The sequence below is a fragment of the Mauremys reevesii genome, linkage group 18 (genome assembly GCF_016161935.1).
Source record: "Mauremys reevesii isolate NIE-2019 linkage group 18, ASM1616193v1, whole genome shotgun sequence".
In the NCBI taxonomy this organism is placed as follows: domain Eukaryota; kingdom Metazoa; phylum Chordata; order Testudines; family Geoemydidae; genus Mauremys; species Mauremys reevesii.
This window is the reverse complement of record NC_052640.1, coordinates 9,222,080-9,245,456: the sequence shown is the minus strand read 5'-3', so window position 1 is coordinate 9,245,456 and position 23,377 is coordinate 9,222,080. Positions and strand designations below refer to the sequence as shown.

Here is a 23,377-nt window from a genome sequence, read left to right as displayed (position 1 = left end):
AAAACCCAAACCCTTCATGAAACGTGTCATCATTGATACCCAGCCAGTCTTAGCACAGAAACATCTTGGGCCAAGCAGCCTGTTCAACTGTTGCTTGTCAATTATTTTGCTGCAATGGTCTACCTCTAAAAATGATGTCCTCCACCCCAAACTGGGTCCCCACGGTGTGGGGTCATTTATTGCAGGAGACATTATTGCAGTGACAGAGACGCAACTCCATTAAAAACATAATTGTGCTGTAAAAAGCTTTGATGTATGGATAACCTACATATCCATGTAACCTAGTGAGAGAAATGGAAACTATATGAGTCCTGCAACTGCTTTGAAGTTAATGGAGTAATAAACTGTGGGGCAGGCGGACTGCACCTCTCTATTCACACCCCACATGCTATTGTAATAAACTTTTTACAAAATATGCCTTGTGAGGTTTCATTTGAAAAGTAATAACTCAATGGTCGATAATGTCATGATGAAATGTGTGTTGCAACATTATAGGTAGAGTTATGAACATAAGCTTAAATTATGACTGAAGTGTGTTTACTGGACAAGTCCTGGGAGTGGGTAAACCTGTTTCTGAAAGACAAAGAACAAGGTGACAACACTAGCTGGGTGTCATCAAAGCTGATGGACAATTACCTATCAAGTAGCCATTCTTTGGCAAGGAACCGGTTAGGATCAAACAGATCTGCCTCTTAGCAAACAACAGCATACAATCTCTTTCACCACCAGACCCCTTGATTCCAACCTTGCAGTGGAAATGAACTTTCTCTCTGGGTAACCCTCAGGAAAACGCATTTCAAAGTATGACTAAACTATAAAAGTGAGGGCAAAACCACCCCAAGTTCTCTCTCCCTATCCATCTCTTTCCTTTTCACCTAAGAAGACAAAAGAAGCAGCCACTGGACTTTGGGTGAGATCCTGACCTGAAATTTGGTCAGCCCTGTTGCTGGAAGCCTATGGTAAGAATTTTATCTTGTAAAATTGTATTTCTCATGTAACCATTTCTGACTTTAACGCTTTATATCTGTACTCACTTAAAACCTGTCTCCTGGTACTTAAATAAGCCTGTTTTTTTTCCCCATCAAAGCTGTGTACTATGTGGGTAACTCCATTTAGGGTGGCAAACTGTTGTATGTTGATCCGCTTAGATGGGCAATGCACCTAATATATCTCGACTGCCCAGGAGAGGGATGGAAAGTGCAGAACACATGTTTTGGGGAACATTCAAGACTGGGAGTGTGTTAGGGACACCCCACAAATAGTAACCAAGGCTGTTGCAAGACAGCATGGCTGATGGGACAGGCTGATGGGGTCAGAGTAACTGAACCAGGTCTGTGGCTATACACAAATACCCGGGGTATGCCCTGCATGCTGTTTGGCTGTTTGTGAGTGGCTCAGGTGGAAGCAACAGCAGCAAAACATTGTGAGGCAGCCCAGGTTGCAGGGCAATGGTGACACACCCCTCACTGTCTGGACTGCACCCCAGAATGTCAGAGGGGGATGGCCACTCTGGTCTGCTCTCTGACTGATTGAACTTTTAGATTGTACAGTTTTGGAGCACTGTAAGGATGCATTGTCTGCAGCAGACCACCCCTGCTTAATCCCCTCGTTCTGTGTGCACTGTATTGTGTGTGTGTGTGTATATATGCACTACAGTGCGTAATAGATAGATATAGATATATAGATTGCTGGAAGGTTATTTTAACTGAATGTATTATCCTCTCCCCACAAGTCTGTTTACCCATGTCAAATAGCCCACAATGCTTTGCAAAGCTGAAGTCAGCATTGGCATTTGAAAACAGGAAGCCGGTTAAGCTACATGAATGGTGATTCCTAGCAGAGGTCAGGCTGTTCCTCTCCACCCAACCGGTTTGGAACATAGTGTCCAAAACAGAGATAAGAAAAAAATCAGAACAAAACAAGTTAATGGACTATCACAAACTGGTGGGCGTAAAGAGTTTTGTAACTTATAACATCATACTATAAATTCAATTAGCTATAACACGTATCTTTGAAACAGACCTTGTGTGTAAGGGGAACATACTGCAAGATAAGAATTGCTTCCGGGCCTGTATGTCTCCTGTTTGTAGGGTCTGTATGTCTCCTTTTCATAGTGGACTCCTTTGCCTTTAGACAAATTTGGCTACATTTGGATATTTGGTCTCTTGAACATTTTTCAGCATGAACCTGAATGTCATCAAACAAATAGCTACACCTTTTGTTAGTAGGATACATGCATGGGAAGAAAAGCAGTGAAGGGGTTAGGATTTGGGCCATAATCCATATGTGCAGAGTGGTCACAAGGTTGCCGTGGAAATCCTAACTGCGTTTCCTCGTTGTTGTGTATTTAGTCTCTCACTACCAGCTCTGGATACACATGGCTGTTCATTTTTTGGAAAAGAAAAGCAACAGAGTATTTGTTTGTATGTGGCTAAATACAGATACATTTGACTGGTATAATAGGATTGCAAGATCCTGACTGGGTCTGAGCACCTGCACCCCTGTTTAGGCCTGACCTGGTTCAAATTGGAAAAAGTCTGGGAGTTTTGCCACTGACTTAAATGGGAGCAGGACAGGGCTGTTGATGTCAGTGGGGGTTGTCTGTGCCCAGTACCTCTCAGAATCAAAGCAGATTTTCACACTCCTGGGGTCACCCTAGAATGCATGAAACACTGGAAACTGCAAGCATCGGGAGCCATCAGAAAAGCCACCAGACATCGAGGGCCTTTTCAAATGCTGTTTTAAGAGTAGGAGGCTTCAGGTACCAGTGCAACAGGGACATGGGCAGAGTTACCAGAATGCGGATCAGATACACAGTAACCTGCAATCAGCAAGTGCTAAAACTGGTAAGAAAAACTATGCTGAACAGCTCTGCTTCCTCTTGTTCACAGCTTCCTTATTTCTTAACTATTTTTGTTTAAAAATATAACAGAGCTGCAGGCCTCACTGAAGCTTGATGCACGTGCTATGCTTCAAGTGTTAAACTGAAAGCATTTTTCAGTTACTTGAACACACACATACAATAATTGGATGCTTCCATTAAGTGTAAAAACCATAGTTTTTATGCTCAGACAAGTTGAACAGGACCAAACTCTTCGAAGGAGATGAGCTCGCCCCTGTCCTTCAAAGACTCCTGAACACCCATTTATTTCAGCTACACCACTAGCTACATTCAATCCTGCAAGCCAGACACATTAGGAACAGTTATTAAAAACCGTAGGCGCTCTCTGCATGAGAATTTACAGTATCAGGCCCTTTGTTCTCTATTGAAAAAGTATCTTAAGTGGTCTAGTCTGTCTCTATGGGTCTGGATTTATTGAATGGCACAGCTAACCCACAGTACAGGTCCATGTTCATATCCAGGCCTAAATAAATAATAACTGTAAACAATTCCTCCTCTGCACATACACAAAATACTCCTTTGGGCAGAAAACAAGCATTTAATCCATAGCAACATTATTTAACAAATGTATGAACATGTCAACCCAAAGATCTACTATGCATGATTAAGTGCTTCTGCACAGCAGGGTGGTGTTCCTATTCAGCCACAGCTTTCATTGCCTGCCGAAATAGCTCAGTTGGGAGAGCGTTAGACTGAAGATCTAAAGGTCCCTGGTTCGATCCCGGGTTTCGGCAGATAATTTTCTCCTTTTTAGGAGAGGGGGGGTAAGGGCCGGCGGCGCGGTGAGACGGGAAGTGCGGGAGCGCAAACCAAACCTCCTACCCTCTGACGGCATTGGGGGGCGGAGGGGTGATTGTTATTTTGGCGGTGGCAAGTGGAAAGGTTCCTGTCCCCTGGGCGCGCTGCAGCTTTGCGGGCGCTGCCCAACGAGACTCCGGCGTCTGCTGGGGCCGCGCGCCGGGCGGGCCGAGGCGCAGCGCACCTGCAGCACGTGCAGTTGGGGGGGGGGGGAGAGACTAAAACCTGCTCCCGCTTCTCACACCACGTCCCCCTTGGGGCGCGGGTCTTCCCAGCGGCGGGCAGCTGGGCTGGGCCAGGCTCCCTGCACAGAGCATCCCCCGGGGAGCGCGCGCCGGCCCCTTGGGCAGGGCTGAGCAGCACGTGCCCCGGACCGCAGCGTGGAACAGCTGGAGACTCCCCCCACCCTCTGCTCTGGGCTGGGGCTTGGAATAGCCGCTCTGGGGAGGCACCTCTCAGCCAATCCTCGTTAGTATAGTGGTGAGTATCCCCGCCTGTCACGCGGGAGACCGGGGTTCGATTCCCCGACGGGGAGGGCGAGTTACTTTTGATACCCCTCCCCCCCTCCGGGTTTTAGAGCCTTTTGCTCCATTGCATAGACAAGGGCGACCTAGAGGAGCACCGGCTGCATCAAGCTTCGCGCTGCCTGTGTCCGCTTGTCTCTCTTCTGGCATTCAGGTTTGTTTCAATGCTCCCCATGAACGCAGCGCTCAGCCCCCACTGCACCCCCCCCCAGAGGCGGGTGCATTTCGGCCAGGCTGAGCCTACGCCACGCCTGGCAGCCACCCCCTCCCCTTTCCGTTGCGTGGAGAAAGGGGCCATTTAATTAATTAGGCGTTTGCAGCGCATGTGAAAGGCGGGAGCTGCGAGCGGCGCGGCTACAGGTTTTGTTGCACCGCAGAAAACATTTTAACATAACAGCAAAATGCTCTTTCAAGGCGAGAGTCTATCAACTTCGCTGCAGCAGCCCCAAGCAGGAAGGGGATGTAGCTCAGTGGTAGAGCGCATGCTTTGCATGTATGAGGCCCCGGGTTCAATCCCCGGCATCTCCATTTTTTTCCCCACGTACCTTAATTTTTTAACAATAGCCACCGGCATAACCCCGTTTTTGGTGCTCCAGACCAGCATGACTATATAAATTGAATATATTTACAAAGCAATAAAATGATGTTTCTAGCAACATGGTAAGAATAGGTCTCATGTACTATTTATTGTTATTATTCATAATTGTATTGAACCAAAAGTGCTTTACCGACAAGCCTGAAGACAAGTTTCCTGCAGTAAATGGTTTACAATACCAACTCAGGAAAGCATCACAAAATACACATTTAAGTGTTTTTCTGAATCAGGGTTTAAGGTCTCAGGCCTGCAATCTGAGCCTCTAGCACAAGCAGGGCACCCCACAGATCTAAGTGCAGGAGTCAGGCTTTAAGGGGAAATTCACCCATAGTGCCAGGCACCAGGCCAGGGGTGGCCAAACTGGTCTGGAGCCATTTTAAGCCAGCCCCCAAGTTCTCACTGGTGTTAGCCAAAAGACCAGGAAGACAAGTACCATTTTCTTTATTGATCGATCAGCTGAGCGGGTGCTCCTCTCGGCTAGTGCCAAAGAAAGAGACACACCTTTCATGGCCAAGCGGCCTACCTTTATAGCCGGTAACAAACAACATTTGGTTGACCTATAGACCCTGTACATGTATCTATTAGGGGATAATTGGATATGCAGGATACATATATCATTTTGTGGGGCTACAAGATACATACAGCTGTTGAGGATACATTTGTCATTCTGAAGAAACAAGATACATTGTGCTATAACACAGCTGCATTTACTAACATATACTTGGGGAGCCAAATAAAACTGATAAGCAAAATAGCTGACATAGGTAAATACACGGCCTTCAGTCTAATGAGTTCTGTAAGCTTTCCAACACAGTTTGGACAAGCATAGCATAACTTTGGTTCACTCAGGCCTAATACAAAAAGGCTTCATTAGCACTATGATTTTCCAACACTGGGGAGCAGGGTCTGGGGCTTGCCCTGCTCCGGCACTCCACTGGGGCGCTGGCTTGGGGGCTGTACCACACGGCTTGACCCCGCTCTGGCGCTTCAGCTGGGGCAGGGACCACTCCAGCACTCCAGCTGGGGCGCTGGGGCAGGGACCACAGCACACGGCTCCTGGAAGCCATGGCATGACCCCGCTCTGGGGCGCAGGATTGGGAGCTGCACCACGCGGTTCTCGGAAGCAGCTGCATGGCCCTGCTCCAGTGCTAGCAGTCAGGGGCCGCTCCACACACAGGAGCCGGAGAAGGGACATGCCACTGCTTCCAGGAGCCGCTTGAGGTAAGCGCTGGTCAGAGCCTGCACCCCTGAGCCTCTCCTCATGCTGCAACCCCCTGCTCCAGCCCTCATCCTCCTCCCACTCTCCAAACCCCTGAATCCCAGCACCGAGCACCCACCTGCAACCCAAACCTCTCATCCCCAGCCCCACCCCAGAGTCTGCACCCCCAACCTGAACCTGCACCCCTTCCCCCAGCCCTGATCCTCCTCCGACCCTCCAAACCCCTCGGTCCCAGCCCAGAGCACCCTCCTACACCACTAACTCCTTATCCCCAGTCCCACCCGAGAGCCTGCACCACCAACCAGCGCCCTCACCCCACCCCCTGCATCCCAACTCCAATTTTATGAATATTCATGACCTGCCATACAATTTCTATTCCCTCATGTGGCCCTCAGGCCAAAAAGTTTGCCTACCCCTGAAGTAGGCCCTACACCACTAATGTAGATATATGGCAAATAGGGCATGAAAATTAGGCAGGTATCTAATCTATCTAATCATGCTGTGAAACTCCATCTTGTAGCAAAATAGGTTGTTCTTCAGTTTTTATATTTGATCATTTTAAAATTAGTCCTGCCTAAATGCACACCGGCTAACTAACAGAATAAGCCTAACATCCCTGCCTATTTTCAGACTAGATAATTGGCCTTCTAAATTTGAGCTTCTATTCAAGTCTTTTATGTTTCTATAATTAAGAATGCACACAATGCAACCTCTGCCCTACAATTCCAACCCTACTTCGATCAGAAACTAAGGGACCTTTGCTTCAACTAAGCCAACTAGATGTTTAGATTTTTTTTTAAACCTATTATATTATTGAGTAAATTTTAATACAGAAGAAGCTTACAACCCACTTACAGGCTGAAATAACTCCCCAAAGAGAAACCCCTCCTCCTGTAAATTCTAGTGTGTCATGTGAATGTATGCCTGAAACCAATCAGGTAGCTGTTGCTGGGTTTCAGCTCGTTTTCAATTGGTTTTCAGCACCATTAGGCAGCTGTATCTTTTGCATACATGCAAAGAAAGGATTTTGTAGGTGGAGTGAACTAAATGCCATCTCAATGAATCATGTAAACAACAAGGCCAGGTTTTGTTATGGCCTTGTTGAAGGTCTGTATGCTTTGCGTATGACTCACAAGGCTCACTTTGGGGAAACTTGTCTTTCTCACATTTCCAAGTATCAGAGGGGAAGCCGTGTTAGTCTGGATCTGTAAAAGCAGCAAAGAATCCTGTGGCATCTTATAGACTAACAGACGTTTTGCAGCATGAGCTTTCATGGGTGAATACCCACTTCCCGTCAGATGCAAGTCATCCGACAAAGTGGGTATTCACCCATGAAAGCTCATGCTGCAAAACGTCTGTTAGTCTATAAGGTGCCACAGGATTCTTTGCTGCTTTCACATTTCCAAGTCTTTGATCTGCCTCCCTACGTGGCAGTCACCAGCCGCCAGTCTGCCTCTCCCACTCTGCTTTGTGTTTCAGGCCCCCTTTGACCTCAGGGCCTGGGTGCCAGAGGACAGAAGTATTATCAGATGAAACGAGAATGCACAATGCTGCACGTTTATTTTTTCCACATTACTTTTCACGTAGACATTCGCAACGACCCAGACACACAGAAGAAAACACACAATCAGACACAGAGCCCCAGCACACAATCACACGCAGGGACGTGTTCCCCAGGCTGAGCTGAGATCCCGTTCCAGCCAGGCGGAAATGCCAGTCCTGGTTTTGCTCCATCTTCCGTTTCTTGGCCGTCTCCGTCATCGGTTCATATCACACAGTGAGCAGCCAGCTGATTCCTCCGCGTGGCGGGCCGCAACTCGCCCCACCCCCATGCTGCGTGCGCGCGCGCGCCATATATGCAGTGAGACGAGATAGTCCCTGGCGGAGGGATCTCAGCTAGGGGCGGGAGAGGCTATATAAGGGTCGCGCCAGCGCTGTGACGCAGTTAGATCCGCTTGACTCTTCGTGACCGGCAGTTTGTGTGTCTGTCTGGAGCGCCGTCCTTGCGGTGAGTGAGGAACGGGCCTGGCTTGCTGCTGGGCTTCCCTGGAGAGCGAGAGGCGGCGAGTCCGGCCTGAGCGCAAAGAGGGTCCGAAGCTGTGCGGAGAGCCCGTCTGCTGAGGGCTGTGGCCTGGGCCGTGGCGGATATTGGCGGGGCGGTTGGTGGTCAGATTTGAGGCGCCTGGCGGGGGAGGGGGGGAGCCAGCCCTCTGCGGTGACTGAGATATAGGGGGGCGGCTGTGCCCCAGCCGGGGGGGGGTGGACGTGGAGCGCGGCCTGAGTGAAAAGGCGCGCGGCGTTCGGAGCGACGAATGGCGGTTCCCGTGGGGGAGGGGATATCTTAGAGCTGATCCTGCGCTAAAATGGCGGTCTGGGCGCGCGGAAGGCCCCGCCCCTTCATGGCCGTGGGCTGCCTCTGACGCCTGCCCGCCTGGGGGCGGGGTCAGGGACCGGCCTGGCCGCCCGCGGGAGCCTGGGCTGACCTGCTGAGCGCTGAGGTAAGCGGGGTGGTTTGGCACGGACTGTCCCAGTGCATTGGGCGCGGCTGACCAGCCGTGCTGACGCACTGGTCCTGCCGCACTATCGTTTTCAGTGTGACACAACTCGCGGGAGCAGGGCCCTGGAGTGAGCTTTGGGAGGAGGAAGTAGCCTCTGTGTGTGGGGGGGGGGAGAGCTGGAGCTGCAATTCAATGTGAGTACTGGTGTCAAAAGTTTTCTCTCCACTGCTTGATACTTAAGTGAAAGGGTAAAGTCATGCCTTTGTGATTTCTTGTAATGTAACTAGTATTTTGGAGTCCAAAAATGCTTATATATTTCAATAACTTTTTTGTACAGAAAATGCAGATCTTTGTGAAAACCTTGACAGGGAAAACGATCACCCTAGAGGTAGAGCCCAGTGACACCATTGAGAATGTCAAGGCCAAAATCCAAGACAAAGAAGGCATTCCTCCAGATCAGCAGAGGCTGATCTTTGCTGGAAAGCAGCTGGAAGATGGGCGCACCCTGTCGGACTACAACATCCAGAAAGAATCCACCCTGCACTTGGTCCTGCGCCTCAGAGGTGGTATGCAGATCTTTGTGAAAACCTTGACTGGCAAAACCATCACCCTAGAGGTAGAGCCCAGTGACACCATTGAGAATGTCAAGGCCAAAATCCAAGACAAAGAAGGTATTCCTCCAGATCAGCAGAGGCTGATCTTTGCTGGAAAGCAGCTGGAAGATGGGCGCACCCTGTCGGACTACAACATCCAGAAGGAATCCACTCTGCACTTGGTCCTGCGCCTCAGAGGTGGTATGCAGATCTTTGTGAAAACCTTGACGGGCAAAACCATTACCCTAGAAGTAGAGCCCAGTGACACCATTGAGAATGTCAAGGCCAAAATCCAAGACAAAGAAGGCATTCCTCCAGATCAGCAGAGGCTGATCTTTGCTGGAAAGCAGCTGGAAGATGGGCGCACCCTGTCCGACTACAACATCCAGAAAGAATCCACCCTGCACTTGGTCCTGCGCCTCAGAGGTGGTATGCAGATCTTTGTGAAAACCTTGACGGGCAAAACCATTACCCTAGAAGTAGAGCCCAGTGACACCATTGAGAATGTCAAGGCCAAAATCCAAGACAAAGAAGGCATTCCTCCAGATCAGCAGAGGCTGATCTTTGCTGGAAAGCAGCTGGAAGATGGGCGCACCCTGTCCGACTACAACATCCAGAAAGAATCCACTCTGCACTTGGTCCTGCGCCTCAGAGGTGGTATGCAGATCTTTGTGAAAACCTTGACGGGCAAAACCATTACCCTAGAAGTAGAGCCCAGTGACACCATTGAGAATGTCAAGGCCAAAATCCAAGACAAAGAAGGCATTCCTCCAGATCAGCAGAGGCTGATCTTTGCTGGAAAGCAGCTGGAAGATGGGCGCACCCTGTCCGACTACAACATCCAGAAAGAATCCACTCTGCACTTGGTCCTGCGCCTCAGAGGTGGTATGCAGATCTTTGTGAAAACCTTGACGGGCAAAACCATTACCCTAGAAGTAGAGCCCAGTGACACCATTGAGAATGTCAAGGCCAAAATCCAAGACAAAGAAGGCATTCCTCCAGATCAGCAGAGGCTGATCTTTGCTGGAAAGCAGCTGGAAGATGGGCGCACCCTGTCTGACTACAATATCCAGAAAGAATCCACTCTGCACTTGGTCCTGCGCCTCAGAGGTGGTATGCAGATCTTTGTGAAAACCTTGACGGGCAAAACCATCACCCTAGAGGTAGAGCCCAGTGACACCATTGAGAATGTCAAGGCCAAAATCCAAGACAAAGAAGGTATTCCTCCAGATCAGCAGAGGCTGATCTTTGCTGGAAAGCAGTTGGAAGATGGGCGCACCCTGTCCGACTACAACATCCAGAAAGAATCCACCCTGCATTTGGTCCTGCGTTTAAGGGGCGGTAACTGAACTTGCTCCTACTAGCATTTGAATAAAAATTTCACTGCACCTTGTTCCAATAAAGCTGTTGCATTCACAACTTTTTTTGTCTGTTCCTTTCTAATGTAAAAGTGCACCAATTTAGTCTGACTCAATTCAGTTCACTAGAATTATAGAATAAATGACTCAGCTGGTAAATAGACTTTTTATTTTATTACTCCAACTGTAAAAGCTTGTACACTGTTGGTAAAGGTGGTAAAATTGGCCACTAAATGATAAGGTGCTTCTGAGATGTCTGGAATCTAGAGTCTTGTGGCTGAGCTGTATCAGCTACTCGTTACTAGGGTCAGACTAACCTTTAAAGTTTGCTGTTGTGCTTGTGGCCCCTTTTGTGCTAGATAATGCACACAAATATATAAGCACAGTACCTGCTTTGAAGAACCTTAATTTGAAACAAGCAAGGATGCATGGGGATGTAAAAGTTACCTGGCAGTTCTCAGATTTGATAGGAATTTCCAGTATTCCAGTGTGTAAATCAGATTAATCAAATCTGCCCTGTGATGAATAAATAAAAACAGCTGGTCCATTTAAAAAAAAAATACAACCCAGTTAAAATTGGTCAAGGTGGTCTCACCAGAGCCTTACAGTATGCTGGGAAGGAATCCATTTTAATAGCTGCAATGAGTTTGGCATATATCAAGTAAGCATTAAGGTTACTGTATTAGAGCAGTGTTTTTCAATCCGTGGGTCATGACATGTAAGGCACTGGGTTGCTTTGTTCTGGTCAACAGCGATGACCGGGACATTAAAAGTTCTGTTGGCAGTGCTGCCCAGCCATGGCAGGCTAGTGCCTATCTCTTCTGACACTGCGCTGTGCCCTGGAAGCCGCTAGCAGTGATCTGGCTTTTGGCTGGGGGGCCATGGGGCTCCATGCACTGCCCCCACCCTAAGCACTGAGTCTGCACTCCAGCCAATGGGGGGGAGGGCAGGAGTGGTGCCTTCGGCCGAGAGTCATGTGGATGCGCTTGTGCGCCTTTGCCTAGGAGCCAGACCTGCTGTTGGTCGCTTCTGGGGCGCAGCGTGGTCTGTGGTCATGCCACTGAGCTGCCAGAGGCAAGTCCATGCCCCAATCCCCAGCCCTGACCCCCCTGCACCTCAGACCACTCAGCCCAGAGCCCTGACTCCCTCCTGCACCCTGACCTCTAGCCCTGAGCCCCACCAAACCCACAACCCCTTCCTGCACACCAAACTCATCCCTGGCCCTGCCCCCATCCTGTATCCTACCCCAGAGCCCCCTCCCATGCCCTGAGTCCCTTATTCGTGAGCCGCTCCCAACCCCCTCATCCCCATTCCCTTGGGTCACAGGTTTGAAAACAACTAGTACAGAGTCCACTGTAGCTAAGGCCTCAGTTCTAGTGTGAACATACCTTGCTGCTACATTTAGCAATAACCTTACAGTAATGAAAGATGAGGATGCTTGAGCCCCCAGTAAATGATTGGGATGAAGAGAACCTGCAGAAGTATGTTAAAAATTCCCCATTAATGCTATCTGCATTTCTAATAAAGGGATGCAATATCCCAGTTTGAAATAGTGAATTAAATTGAGCAGTAGTTGTCTCCAATACAGTGCAAGGGGTTGGTAATTAGAAACACTCTGAAGGTCCTAAGTGATCTGCCTCACCATGGATGCGTTTTCCTGATTACAGATGGAAAAACAGCAGGAGTCTCAAACTCCTTTCTTAAATAACACAGTTGCTTAATGAGATTATGTACACTTTACCATTCCTCATCTGTGCAGGAGTCAGGACCTGCCCTTTAGCCTGCAGTCAAAAGTCCCTGAGGCTTTTAAGGAGAAAGGGAAGCTGCATTGGTAGTTCAACATGTGACATTTCCTTCTGAGACAGTGCTGATGGTGGTGTTAGAAGGATGCTGGAGAATTGTATATTTTGAATAAATGTGTAACTAAGGTCCTGACCACTGGGAACAAACTTCTTGTGGGAAACTTTGGAAAAATGATAGGCCAGGTCCTCTGACTGAGTTCAGCCTACATAAAGTCACTATACAATTTCAAATAGTTTTTTCCAACTCCTGTTCTAGGGGAGCATATGGTGTGGGTGCCATTCTACTTCAAAGCAGTGATTTCTAATTGAGAATACCTGTGATGTGATTCAGATTGTATGCTAAATTAATGTATTACAGTACCTTGAACATAAAGCACTATTTAAAAAATAAGAATCAGGATAGATTCATTTAAATCCATTTTAATAAACTTTTCCGTTTGTATTTCAACTATTTTCTAAAGAGAGGTGCATTCTCACTGCTTAATATAAACATTAGAAGATGGTGATTTGAAACTAAATAGAGCCTTTACACTAGATTTTGGTACCTATTTTTGCTTCCTGGGAAGGAACACTATATATAAATTAATTTAAGCAACTACTTAGCTTAATATTTTTGCATTCTTAATTGTTTTCAGTACATTAGGAAATGGTGAATGATTCATTGCTTGTTTACTAATCACTTTTTCCTCATGATTTGTTATAACTGGAATTTAATTAAACACAAAACATAACATTTATTATTATTATTATGAACAAAAGCCCTTAATACAATACATGACCGAAGTAAGTGGCCAACTGCACTTACATAACTCCACGAGAGGCATAGCACTAATGTCAATGTAATTAGGATGATGCAGTATCTGTGTAGACTGTGCTACTTATGTCACCTGTTGGCTGTCCACTTTGAATGGGGCTGACCGCTGGAGCCCTGCCTCCACCCCAGAGCTGACAGCCAGGTGCTGGGTTCACAGCTGTGAGACCTGCCCGGGTGCTGATAGCCCAAGTTGTCAGCCAGGCATGGCTTGGGGCAGGGGGGCAGCTGTGACCCTGCACCTACAGCTGAGGCTGTCAGCCCCAGGACTGCCAGGCTCCAGCTGTCAGTATCCTACAATGCCCCACTTCAGCCTGTGGAAGTGCTCCTAATGAAGATGTGCACCACTGACAGAAGAAGCAAGTGTGGACATGAACCCTTGCTTTAATTACTGCAGTGGCTGTATGTCAACTTAATTTTGTAGTTTCCGCAAGCCCCAAGTGTCACATCCTGGATTTAGCCAAAGGTGATGGCTGAGCCCCCATTTCTGGCCTCATATGGTTAGGCCACTGTTAAAGATCAGGATGATGAAGGCCCTGGGGTGTCAGGGTGGGTTCCAGGTGACTGGAGTGGCAGCTATCCCAGTAAAGCTTGCAGCTTTTGGCCCCCTGGCTCCTTTGAATGGCACAAAGAGGCTGTAGCTTCATCCCATGAACATTAATCTTTTGAAATGCTTTTCCGTGATTTCAGCAGTAAACATTTCCTCCCATTTCTAGAATCTTTCAGCTCATTGTCATCTCAACATGTGGTTTCGGGAGGAGCCTTGAGAAAGATCACTTATCATAGTTGTTTAACTTAATCCAGTTTGGATCAGTCTGTTTACCTTCACCTTTTGCTGACTTTCATAAACAATTTTATAGAACACTCTGAACTGGACTTTTGTTAGGTTGGCCAATTTAGAATACAGGGCTCTGCATAAATGGATCCAATTCCATGGTCCTTATTAGGCAAAACTCCAGCTGGAACCAACCAATAGTTGTTTTACCTCAGTATAAACCTCAAAATTGAGCCCACAGTTGATTTTTGATCATCCTCATCCCATCTGTCTCCCTTCCCTATTTTCCCTCACTCCACTGATTTACAATTCTGGTCTTTTTCCCTGGGCTTCTCATCTAAATTCTTTCTCCCCACTTCCTGGTTCCTTGTCCCAGAAGACTACTGAGCATGTGCAAACACATTTTTCAAATGCTGATTATTTGGCAAAATTTGGGTGGATTTCCCAAGGACAGCAAAAGGCACATCTCTGACACAAAGGCCATCCCCGTCATATATCAACTTCCTGCTCCAAAACATAGGGGTGCTAGAGCTTCTCAAAGAAAGGGTCACTAACATTTTTTTTGTAAAAAATATATTCCAAAACAATATATTTTTTCCTGACTTTGTTCTTGGAAATGGCTAAACTGTTTTGACTGTAATTATATATAAAATCCTGACGCAGACACCCAGTGTGGAAAATTTCAACCTAAATCTCAAAGTTGGGCAAACTTAAAAGCAACTGAAAACAGGGCCTCTCTAATGGGAAGTATCAGGCAACCTTAACAACAGGGAGTGCTATCAGCTGGATTTAAAATTTATCTAAGAACAGTTTAAACCTTGTTCTCTCCAATGCTAACAGATAATAAATATATTAAAGTAGAGATGGGCCTAAGTAGGAACGTTTGAGTCAGAACTTCCAATGTGCAGTTTGGTCCTTTATAGGCAGATACTCAGGGCCAGCTGTGGCATTTTGACATATGGGACTACCTCTCGCCTATTAGAACAATATGTGCTCATGCTGCACACGCTTCATTTCCCCACCCTTGTGTCCCTCCTAGATACCAAATGGTGGGACCTTTTACCAGCAGCAGAGTGTGAGGAACTCCAGTGGGCCAGCTTATATTCTATCTCAGTCCTGCGGCCTGCCGGGGATATTGGATGGCGGCTTCTACATAGAGCCGTGAGTGCGGGGGGGAAGACTTGGCACGGTTCACCTTTGTCCCTGAAGCCTGTCCCTTCTGTGGCGTGAGGGAGACCCTGGCACATGTGTACCTTCAGTGCGCCAGGCTGCAGCCCCTTTTCTGGCTGCACTTTTCCCTGCACTTGTTTATTTACACACACCCGATCTGAGGGCCCATGAAGTCGCAGGACCACCACATCAACCTCCTCCTGTCCATGGCTAAGGTGGCCATTCGTAACACCAGGGAGAGGAGGTTGGTAGAGGGGGGGACCTGCAACTGCGGGGCTGTCTTTCATTCTTCTATCCGCTCATGTATCCGGGCAGAGTTCCTCTGGGCAGCATCCGCCAGCTTTCTTGATGCCTTTGAGGAGCAATGGGCACTGTCCAGGGTTCCCTGCTTGGTTTCCCCTTCTGGTTCCCTAGTTTTGGCCCTTTGACCCCCACGCCTGTTCCTGTTATTGCCTTTGTTGTCTCCCGAACTTGGTTGGGTTCTGGGTTCAGTAGCTCCTCCCTAGGCTGGGGGAGGGGCTTTTAGCAGTGGTGAGCTAGCACCCGCTCTCGTCCCAGCGCTCAAAAGGACTAGAACAGCCTGGGAAATACACTCAGCAGCTGTGTTTGCTGACCTTCAGGCTAGGCTCCAAGGCCTATTTACATAGGTTATTTGCTGAGTGTATATTCAAGTGTGTACTGAGGCCCTGGATTTGAAGGCTCATTGAGTTCTTTATTTTGTCAAACCAGTTGCTGCAGTGTGTTAATGTATTTTTAAATATTGTACATGCAATCCTGCAGATACCATGCACTGTACACATTGAGAAATACAACAGAATACCAAAAAGCGTCACTTGGAACCGCTGATGTGGGTTTTTGGATAAGGACCTGTTCCCTTGGCTAATTTTGCATCTTTGCCTCACGCGGAGTGTGGGACTAGCAGCTGTGGTAGACCTCCACCCTGCCAACGCTTATAAATGTGCCTAGTTAAGTAGTTCAGAAGTTTGCAGTACATAATGGAAAAGCTGCATGCTGACTGTTGGGCATGTGTTTGCACGACTGAGGACCTTAATGCTATCCTTGCCTTGGCTTGCTTTTTGTCATCTTATTAAGACCCCTGATTTTAAATATAAGGCCTGGTACTAGTGATGTTATGATTTTTTTTAAAACAATGATCTGAATGTCAGTGCTGCAGCAAGCCGCGGGCTTGACCGCTGTGAGACCAAAAGCCTTTTTTTGTTCACAGAAACAACCTAGGACACTGAAAGGGCAGCATTAGTGCAAGCGCATCCATTCTGCCTTGCCAGCGGGCCTCAGCTACGCCCCTGGTGCTGGCAGCACCGCTTCCGGCATGGGAACTTACTTTGCCTCCAGGATCTATTTGCTTCTTGGCCTCTTGACTGAGTCTGAGTGCCAGTTAGTGCCGCCTGCCTGTCACAAACCAGGACTTGCTCAAAGCAAGAACAATGACAAGAATTCCCAGTGCCTTATACAAGACTTCACCGATTCTCATGGGTCTGTTGGAGTGGATGGCTGGGAAAAAAAACAACCTAGAATCGTATTTGTCCTGGGGGTTGGGAGGAGCAGGATTAGAGAAAAGCACCTCAGGATCTTGAGGGAGGAGGCGGGGAGAAACTGGAGAAAAACTGCCCAGGATCCTGGGGAGACAGTGGGGGATAGGGTCGGAGAAGCTCCCCAGGGTCTGGGGGGATAGAGAAACTCCCCAGGATCTGTGTGTGTAGGGGGGAGTAGAGAACCTCCCCAGGATCTGGGGGTGGGTAGAGAAGCTCCCCAGGATCTGTGTGTGTGTGTGTGGGGGGAATGTTGGAGAAGCTCTCCAGGATCTTGGGGGGGGGGGGAGTAGAGAACCTCCCAGGATCTGGGGGTGGGTAGAGAAGCTCCCCAGGATCTGGGGTGGGGTGGAGAGAAGCTCCCTGGGATCTGTGTGGGTGTGTGGAGAGAAGCTCCCCAGGATCTGGGGGGAGGTGTTGGAGAAGCTCCCCAGGATCTGTGTGTGTGTGGGGGGGGGAATGTTGGAGAAGCTCCCCAGGATCTTGTGGGGGAGGGACAGAGAAGCTCCCCAGGATCGGGGGTGGTGGTGGAAAGAAGCTCCCCAGGGGTTGGAGAGAAGCTCTCTAGGATCTTGGGGTGGGGGGTCAGAGAAGCTCCCCAGGATCTGGGGGGGGGGGGTGGAGAGAAGCTCCCCAGGATCTTTGTGTGGGGAGGACACAGAGAAGCTCCCCAGGATCTGTGGGGCCGGGGGGGGGGTTGAAGAGAAGCTCCCTGGAGCGGGGTGGGGGGGGGGGTTGGAGACGCTCCCCAGGATGTGTGGGGTGGGGGAGTTGGAGATTAGCTCACCAGGATGGGGGTAGGGGGATTGAAGAAGCTCCCTGGATCTGTGGGGGGGTGTTGGAGAAGCTCCCCAGGATCTTGTGGGGGGACACAGAGAAGCTCCCCAGGATCTGTGGGCCAGGGGGGTTGGAGAGAAGCTCCCCAGGATCGGGGAGGGGGGTAAAGAAGCTCCCCAGGACCTTGGGGGGGACACAGAGAAGCTCCCCAGGATCTGTCGGGCCGGGGGGGGTTGAAGAGAAGCTCCCTGGATCTGTGTGGGGGGGTGTTGGAGAAGCTCCCCAGGATCTGTGGGGCCGGGGGGGATTGAAGAGAAGCTCCCTGGATCTGTGGGGGGGTGTTGGAGAGAATTTCCCCAGGATTTTGTGGGGGGACACAGAGAAGCTCCCCAGGATCTGTGGGCCAGGGGGGTTGGAGAGAAGCTCCCAGGATCGGGGCGGGGGGTAAAGAAGCTACCCAGGACCTGGGGGGGGACACAGAGAAGCTCCCCAGGATCTGTGGGCCAGGGGGGTTGGAGAGAAGCTCCCCAGGATCGGGGAGGGGGTAAAGAAGCTCCCCAGGACCTTGGGGGGGACACAGAGAAGCTCCCCAGGATCTGTCGGGCCGGGGGGGGTTGAAGAGAAGCTCCCTGGATCTGTGGTGGGGGGTGTTGGAGAAGCTCCCCAGGATCTGTGGGGCCGGGGGGGATTGAAGAGAAGCTCCTGGATCTGTGGGGGTGTTGGAGAGAATTTCCCCAGGATTTTGTGGGGGGACACAGAGAAGCTCCCCAGGATCTGTGGGCCAGGGGGGTTGGAGAGAAGCTCCCCAGGATCGGGGAGGGGGTAAAGAAGCTCCCCAGGACCTTGGGGGGGGACACAGAGAAGCTCCCCAGGCAGGGGCGGCTCTAGGCACCAGCAAAACAACAAAAAAATCTAGGGGGCGTCCCCTGCGGCAGGGGTGAGCGGCAGGCTGAGCAGGAGGAGCAGTCATGCCTGCGGGAGGTCCACCGGAGCCCCGGGATGACCGGACCTCCCGCAGGCATGACTGCGGCAGCTCAAGCGGAGCCGCCGAGTCCGCGAACCCTCCGCAGCCGCGGGAGGTCCAGCCGAGCCACGCGGGACCAGCGGATCCTCCGCAGTCATGCCCGCGGGAGGTCCGCTGCTCCCGCGGCTCCGGGGCGCCTCCCGCGCATGACTGCTTGGGGCGGCCAAAACGCTAGAGCCGCCCCTGTCCCCAGGATCTGTCGGGCCGGGGGGGTGTTGGAGAAGCTCCCCAGGCGCCTGGTCCTCGGGGCGAGGAGGGCGGCGGGGCGCGGAACAGCCTCGCTCGGTTCCCCAGCCAGCGGCCGCCCCTCGCCTCCCGCCCCGCGCTGGCCGCTGTGGCGGGTGTCCCGCTGCGGGGCGGGGGGCGGTCCTTCCCCGCCTAGCGCTGGGCAGAGCCGGCCGAGGGGGCGGGCCCGGCGCGGCCTGAGGGGATAAAATCGCGGCCGGCGGCGCTTTCCCCGCGCTGGCTGCAGCTGAGCCGCGGGCGGACCGGCAGCGAGGCCCGGCTGGTGGCTCCGCTCCGCTGCGGGAGACGTTTCCCTGCTCGCCATGGCCGCCCCCGCGGGGCGCAGGGTCCCCCTGGCGCTGGGGCTGACCGGGCTGGCGTTTGCCCTCTGCGGCCTCGTCCTGCTCTTCGTCCTGCCCAGCATGGTCCGGGACCAGGTCATCAAGGTGAGACCCGCGCCCGGGGGCAGCAATGGCGGGGCTGCAGCCTGCGCTGGCGCCCCCTTTGCCGCCCCCATCAAAGGCGGGGGTGGCACCAAGTGCCCAGGTTCCTCCCCTGCCCCCCCCCCCCAGTAGCTGTATCGTGCCCCCCCCCCCAGTAGCTGTATCGTGCCCCCCCCACCAGTAGCTGTATCGTGCCCCCCGATCCGCCCTGCTGAGCTCTCTCGAGCTCCAGGTCCCTACTGCTGAGGTGCTGACCTGGCCAGTGTTTCCAATCCCCCCCCACTGAGCCTCATAGAAGTCCAGGGCTGGCAGGGACCTCCCAAGGTCCCCATGTCTGATCTCCTGGCAGGGCTCGGTAGGTGGTAATTTCCCTCCCCAACAGAGATGGGGGCCGTACAGGACAGGGCTGTAGCTGGCTGGGTATTGAAATGTACATGTGGCTCGAAGGGCAGATTAGCCCCAGCTAGCCCAGGGTTGAGCCGCCGTCTCTCGTGCAACAGGAACAGTGAATTCTGGTCCAATGAGTGACCTGTCTCCATTGATCCTGCCAGGTGCTGGCCCCTCTAACTCCCCCTGAAATCAGTCAGCAGTAAAGCTGGCCTATAGAGGATACTAAGGTAGCAATAGCAGCAAAGAATCCTGTGGCACCTTATAGACCAACAGATGTTTGGGAGCATGAGCTTTTGTGGGTGAATACCCACTTCGTCGGTAGCAATGAGTCCGCTCTTTTAAGGTGTAAACGAGATGGGGTGCAAATACTATTGACACAAAGTATTTTTGTTTGGTAATGTGAGGAGTTGGGCTCAGATGCACAAATGATAGACCGGGGGGTTCTGGTCAGCCATGGCTTGTTACCTGAAGCACTCCTCCTTCCCCCTCGTTTGGGGATGGCTGGGAATGAGCAGGGCTGGGGTGTGAGGATCTTGCACTTCCCCATAGTGTGTGTGTGTGTGTATTTTCTCTCCACTCCTTGTGCAAATGGCTAAACCTTGCCCTCCTTCCCATCCAGCATTACAGGAGTGATGTCTGGCTGCTGGGGCTCTCTGCTTCCATGCTTCCTCCTGACCCCCAAAAATACATTGGTTAGCATTGCTCAATATAGTTATGACCCCCAAGTCCTTGGCACTTCTGTAAGCTATTCCTGTACTGAGTACTAGCCTACATCATGGATTGCCCCTTATGTGTTCAAAACGCTGACAGTTACTCAAGTGAAGGACGCTGTAGAAAGGGTTAGTGCTAACACACTAGCTGTCTGTGCTGTAGTATATTTTAAGGTCTCCATTCCCTTCCCAAGCAACACTAATTCTAATTGCTAAGTGACATACCGGCAGCATTTGTTAATGAAAACGAAGTATTTGGTCCATGGGATAGGTAGCAACAGAAAACCAGAAGGGTTAGCACAAAAAGAATATAAGTAGACCTCACAAACCTGAACAAATTAGGACTATGAGCAAAGCTATGTTCCTTTTCCCTGAGATTTCGTGCTATTGCCTCTACTGGTGTTGGCAACAGTGATCGGGGTGTCAAGTTCATGAGAAATGTTGGCATTTTAAAATACGGTTCAGTTTTGAACTACAACAAAGCCAGACGTTCTGAAACGGTGTTTCCAAATGAAAAATTGCTCCACCAGACCAACCTACCGCTATGGAGTGAGTGACATTGTTTATTGCAACAGTGACTGTCAGAAGAATCTCAGTTTCACTCCAAAGCTGCAGGGGCTCCCAAGCCTGTGGCTTGAGGGCAGCAGCCAAACCCTGAGTCTGCCCTGGGGCTAGAGACTCCAGAGCTTCCAGACTCCCAGGCCAGCTGTGTTTCATCACTAAGTTTCTGACTAGCTCTCCTGCCAATACTTTACCTGTGTTCTACTAGCTCTATTAGTGGCTCCTGGAATCTTTCCCCCTGTGCTGTGTAGACCCTTTTTAAGCAGGGAAAGATTATTTGATTTTAAAAAACAACAAAAAACCTTGTGTCTGCTTTACTCTAGTGCTACCACTGATGAAGCTGCAATGGTTCAAACTTGCCTAGTATAGACAAGGTCATAGAATTGTAGGACTGGAAGGGACCTCGAAGTCTTTTAGTCCAGTCCACTCAAGGCAGGACTGAATATTATCTAGACCGTCCCTGACAGGCATTTGAAGGTTTTTTTAGAGCAGGTTAGACAATGATGGAGATTTCACAACCTCCCTAAGCAATTTATTCCAGTGTTTAGCTACCTTGACAGTTAAGAAGTTTTCCTCATGTCCAACTTAAACAGCTCTCGCTGCAGTTTAAGCCCATTGCTTCTTGTCCTGTCCTCAGAGGTTGAGAACAATTGTTCTTCCTCTTCCTTGTAACATCCTTTTATGTACTTGAAATCTGTTCTATCCCTCCTTAGTCTGGTATCCTTCAGAGACAAAAGATGCTATATAAAAGTAAGCGGTTATGCTGTCATTGAGAATAGATCACTGGAGGGTGACTTTTTCCTAACAAAGCAGTGTGATTTTAAGTTTCCCCTCAACTTTTCATTAGGTTTTCTAAAATTTCATTTTGACATGGGAGCATGCCCTCCTGACTGCATAGGGCTTGGTTAAACTTGTGAGGTTAACTAATACAATATTGGCATCTTTTAGCAGGTTTTGCCCTTAGCATCAAGTAACTAACATCCTGGGTAACTCTCAATAATTCTTGTGGTGGAAGATCAATATTGATTGTACTAGGTAGCATGTAAAAGCAGCAAAGAATCCTGTGGCACCTTATAGACTAACAGACGTTTTAGAGCATGAGCTTTCGTGGGTGAATACCCACTTCATCGGATGCAAGTAGGTAGCATGTGTTCCATTACATTCATCTGGATAGTCAGACCTGCTCACTTGAGACATAGGCCCTATACTGCTAAGAGCTAAAGGAGATTTTCTTTAGCTTAAGTGATAGGAGGCCTGTCCTCTTGGAGCAGGAGGATCTGAGATCTGGTGCTGTCAAGTTCTAGTGGTGTCCATGGCATGTGGCTTTGTGATAGGCATAAAGCTGTAAGTGGCCATAGATTGTTACAGTATTTAGTCACCAGGAAGCTGTACAAGCTAGAGACTTACACTAGTGTCATAAAACAAGTATTCATTACACTCTAGCGCCTTTTAGCCTGGGATTTCAGAGGAGCCAAGGAGTTGAGCACCCAAATCCCCTTTAAAGTCAATGGCATATGGCTGTCGGGATCCCTTAGTCTCCTTTAAAATCCCAGCCTTAGGACATGCTACACTTAGGAGCATTTTTATTCCTGTAAAATGGTGACAAGTCACTTTCTTTAGGTTTGGCCGAATTAAACCTTGAGGTGCAGTTCAGCATTCAGGCCATCTGTGTTTAGAGTAGGTGCTTGTATGGCCCTCGCAGGCCTTGAATACAAGTACCTAGATAGCAGGCTCCTGGTTACAGTATCTGTAATGTGGTGCTGTCCTTACGGGGTGTTTGGTGAAAAATTTGAAGCCTCATCCTGGGCTTTCCCCTACTAGGCTCGAAGGTCCTGGGTGACTGCTCTCAATAGTAGGAAGTGCTCAGCATTGGAGAGCTGCTTGTTGAACTTCCTGAACTGGCAATGGTAGAGCCAGCCTTTTAGGCAGTGGCAGTGGTGGCTGCAGCTGTTGCTTGCTTCTGAGGTCAAAGATTGTCTTAACAGCATATTCAATGCATTGCCTAGGATGCTAAATATGCTTGTTATGTAGCAGGTCAAAGATTATAATACCAGGTGCCTGGCAGCAAGAGGTTCTAGTGGTAAATGAGATAATATCACGTGTTCAGGTGACTTGAGAATCAAGACTATCTAAGGTCCAGGGAAGAGATAGTGAGATGAACTGGCTGACACTTCAAGATGTGTGGGAAGGATAGCAAGAAATGGGATACTGAGGAGACCTCCTTTTTCCTCCACCTCTTACTAACATGATCTAAGTTTAATCTTATTTCTCCTTCCTCTTATCCCATTTGCAAAATTTATAGTTGTGTAACTGATGTGAGGTTCATCAAACACAGTAATGGATGCAACATATGCAAGTCTTAATAGTTTAAAATGTTTTTAGACTAGCAGTCAATAACTAGGGCTACTGATTAACTGCTTCCAGGTAGCTTGGCCTCACCTCCATAAATACCAGCATGAATGAACATCAGTTTAAATAGGTCAATTATACTTGCCCCTCTGTTTGTTTTTTACTGTGAAAGTGTTCTACATTGACTAAAAACATATGGAGCACCAGAAGGATTGTAGTGGGGTGACCAGGGGGATTGGGACAGTCATGAGTGCCAGTTGTCAGACTTGCTGCATGGCCTTAGTGATTTACTTTGTACGAAAT

General features: G+C 49.5%; 2 protein-coding genes and 3 non-coding genes across 7 annotated transcripts in view; all 5 read left to right on the top strand.

The window, feature by feature from the left end:
* The first annotated feature begins 3,563 nt into the window (after positions 1 to 3,563).
* TRNAF-GAA lies at positions 3,564 to 3,636 on the top strand. The gene has a single exon. It is a non-coding gene; the product is annotated as a tRNA-Phe (tRNA).
* A 527-nt stretch (positions 3,637 to 4,163) lies between these two features.
* TRNAD-GUC lies at positions 4,164 to 4,235 on the top strand. The gene has a single exon. It is a non-coding gene; the product is annotated as a tRNA-Asp (tRNA).
* A 445-nt stretch (positions 4,236 to 4,680) lies between these two features.
* On the top strand, positions 4,681 to 4,752 carry TRNAA-UGC. The gene has a single exon. It is a non-coding gene; the product is annotated as a tRNA-Ala (tRNA).
* A 3,139-nt stretch (positions 4,753 to 7,891) lies between these two features.
* UBC (ubiquitin C) lies at positions 7,892 to 10,548 on the top strand. Of its 2 annotated transcripts, none has more exons than XM_039505348.1 (2): positions 7,892 to 8,046; positions 8,874 to 10,548. In XM_039505348.1, exon 2 carries the CDS (start codon positions 8,877 to 8,879, stop codon positions 10,476 to 10,478), a length of 1,602 nt encoding a protein of 533 aa, XP_039361282.1. In that variant the 5' UTR covers positions 7,892 to 8,046; positions 8,874 to 8,876; the 3' UTR covers positions 10,479 to 10,548. The 2 variants fall into 2 exon arrangements, with proteins under 2 accessions (XP_039361282.1, XP_039361283.1); XM_039505349.1 differs by lacking the exon at positions 7,892 to 8,046 and adding an exon at positions 8,710 to 8,730.
* An 8,306-nt stretch (positions 10,549 to 18,854) lies between these two features.
* The window catches only part of SCARB1 (scavenger receptor class B member 1), a 43,724-nt gene continuing 39,201 nt past the window's right edge, over positions 18,855 to 23,377 (top strand). Inside the window, exon 1 of one of the 2 annotated variants that reach the window (XM_039505058.1) lies at positions 18,855 to 19,067. In XM_039505058.1, the coding sequence (XP_039360992.1) occupies positions 18,945 to 19,067 (123 nt within the window). In that variant the 5' untranslated portion in view covers positions 18,855 to 18,944. The remainder of the gene's footprint in view (positions 19,068 to 23,377) is intronic. The other variant, XM_039505057.1, reaches the window with a different exon arrangement.

Excerpts from the sequence above, each read along its gene's own strand:
- UBC (XM_039505348.1), top strand. The coding sequence starts at position 8,877 with ATGCAGATCTTTGTGAAAACCTTGACAGGGAAAACGATCACCCTAGAG.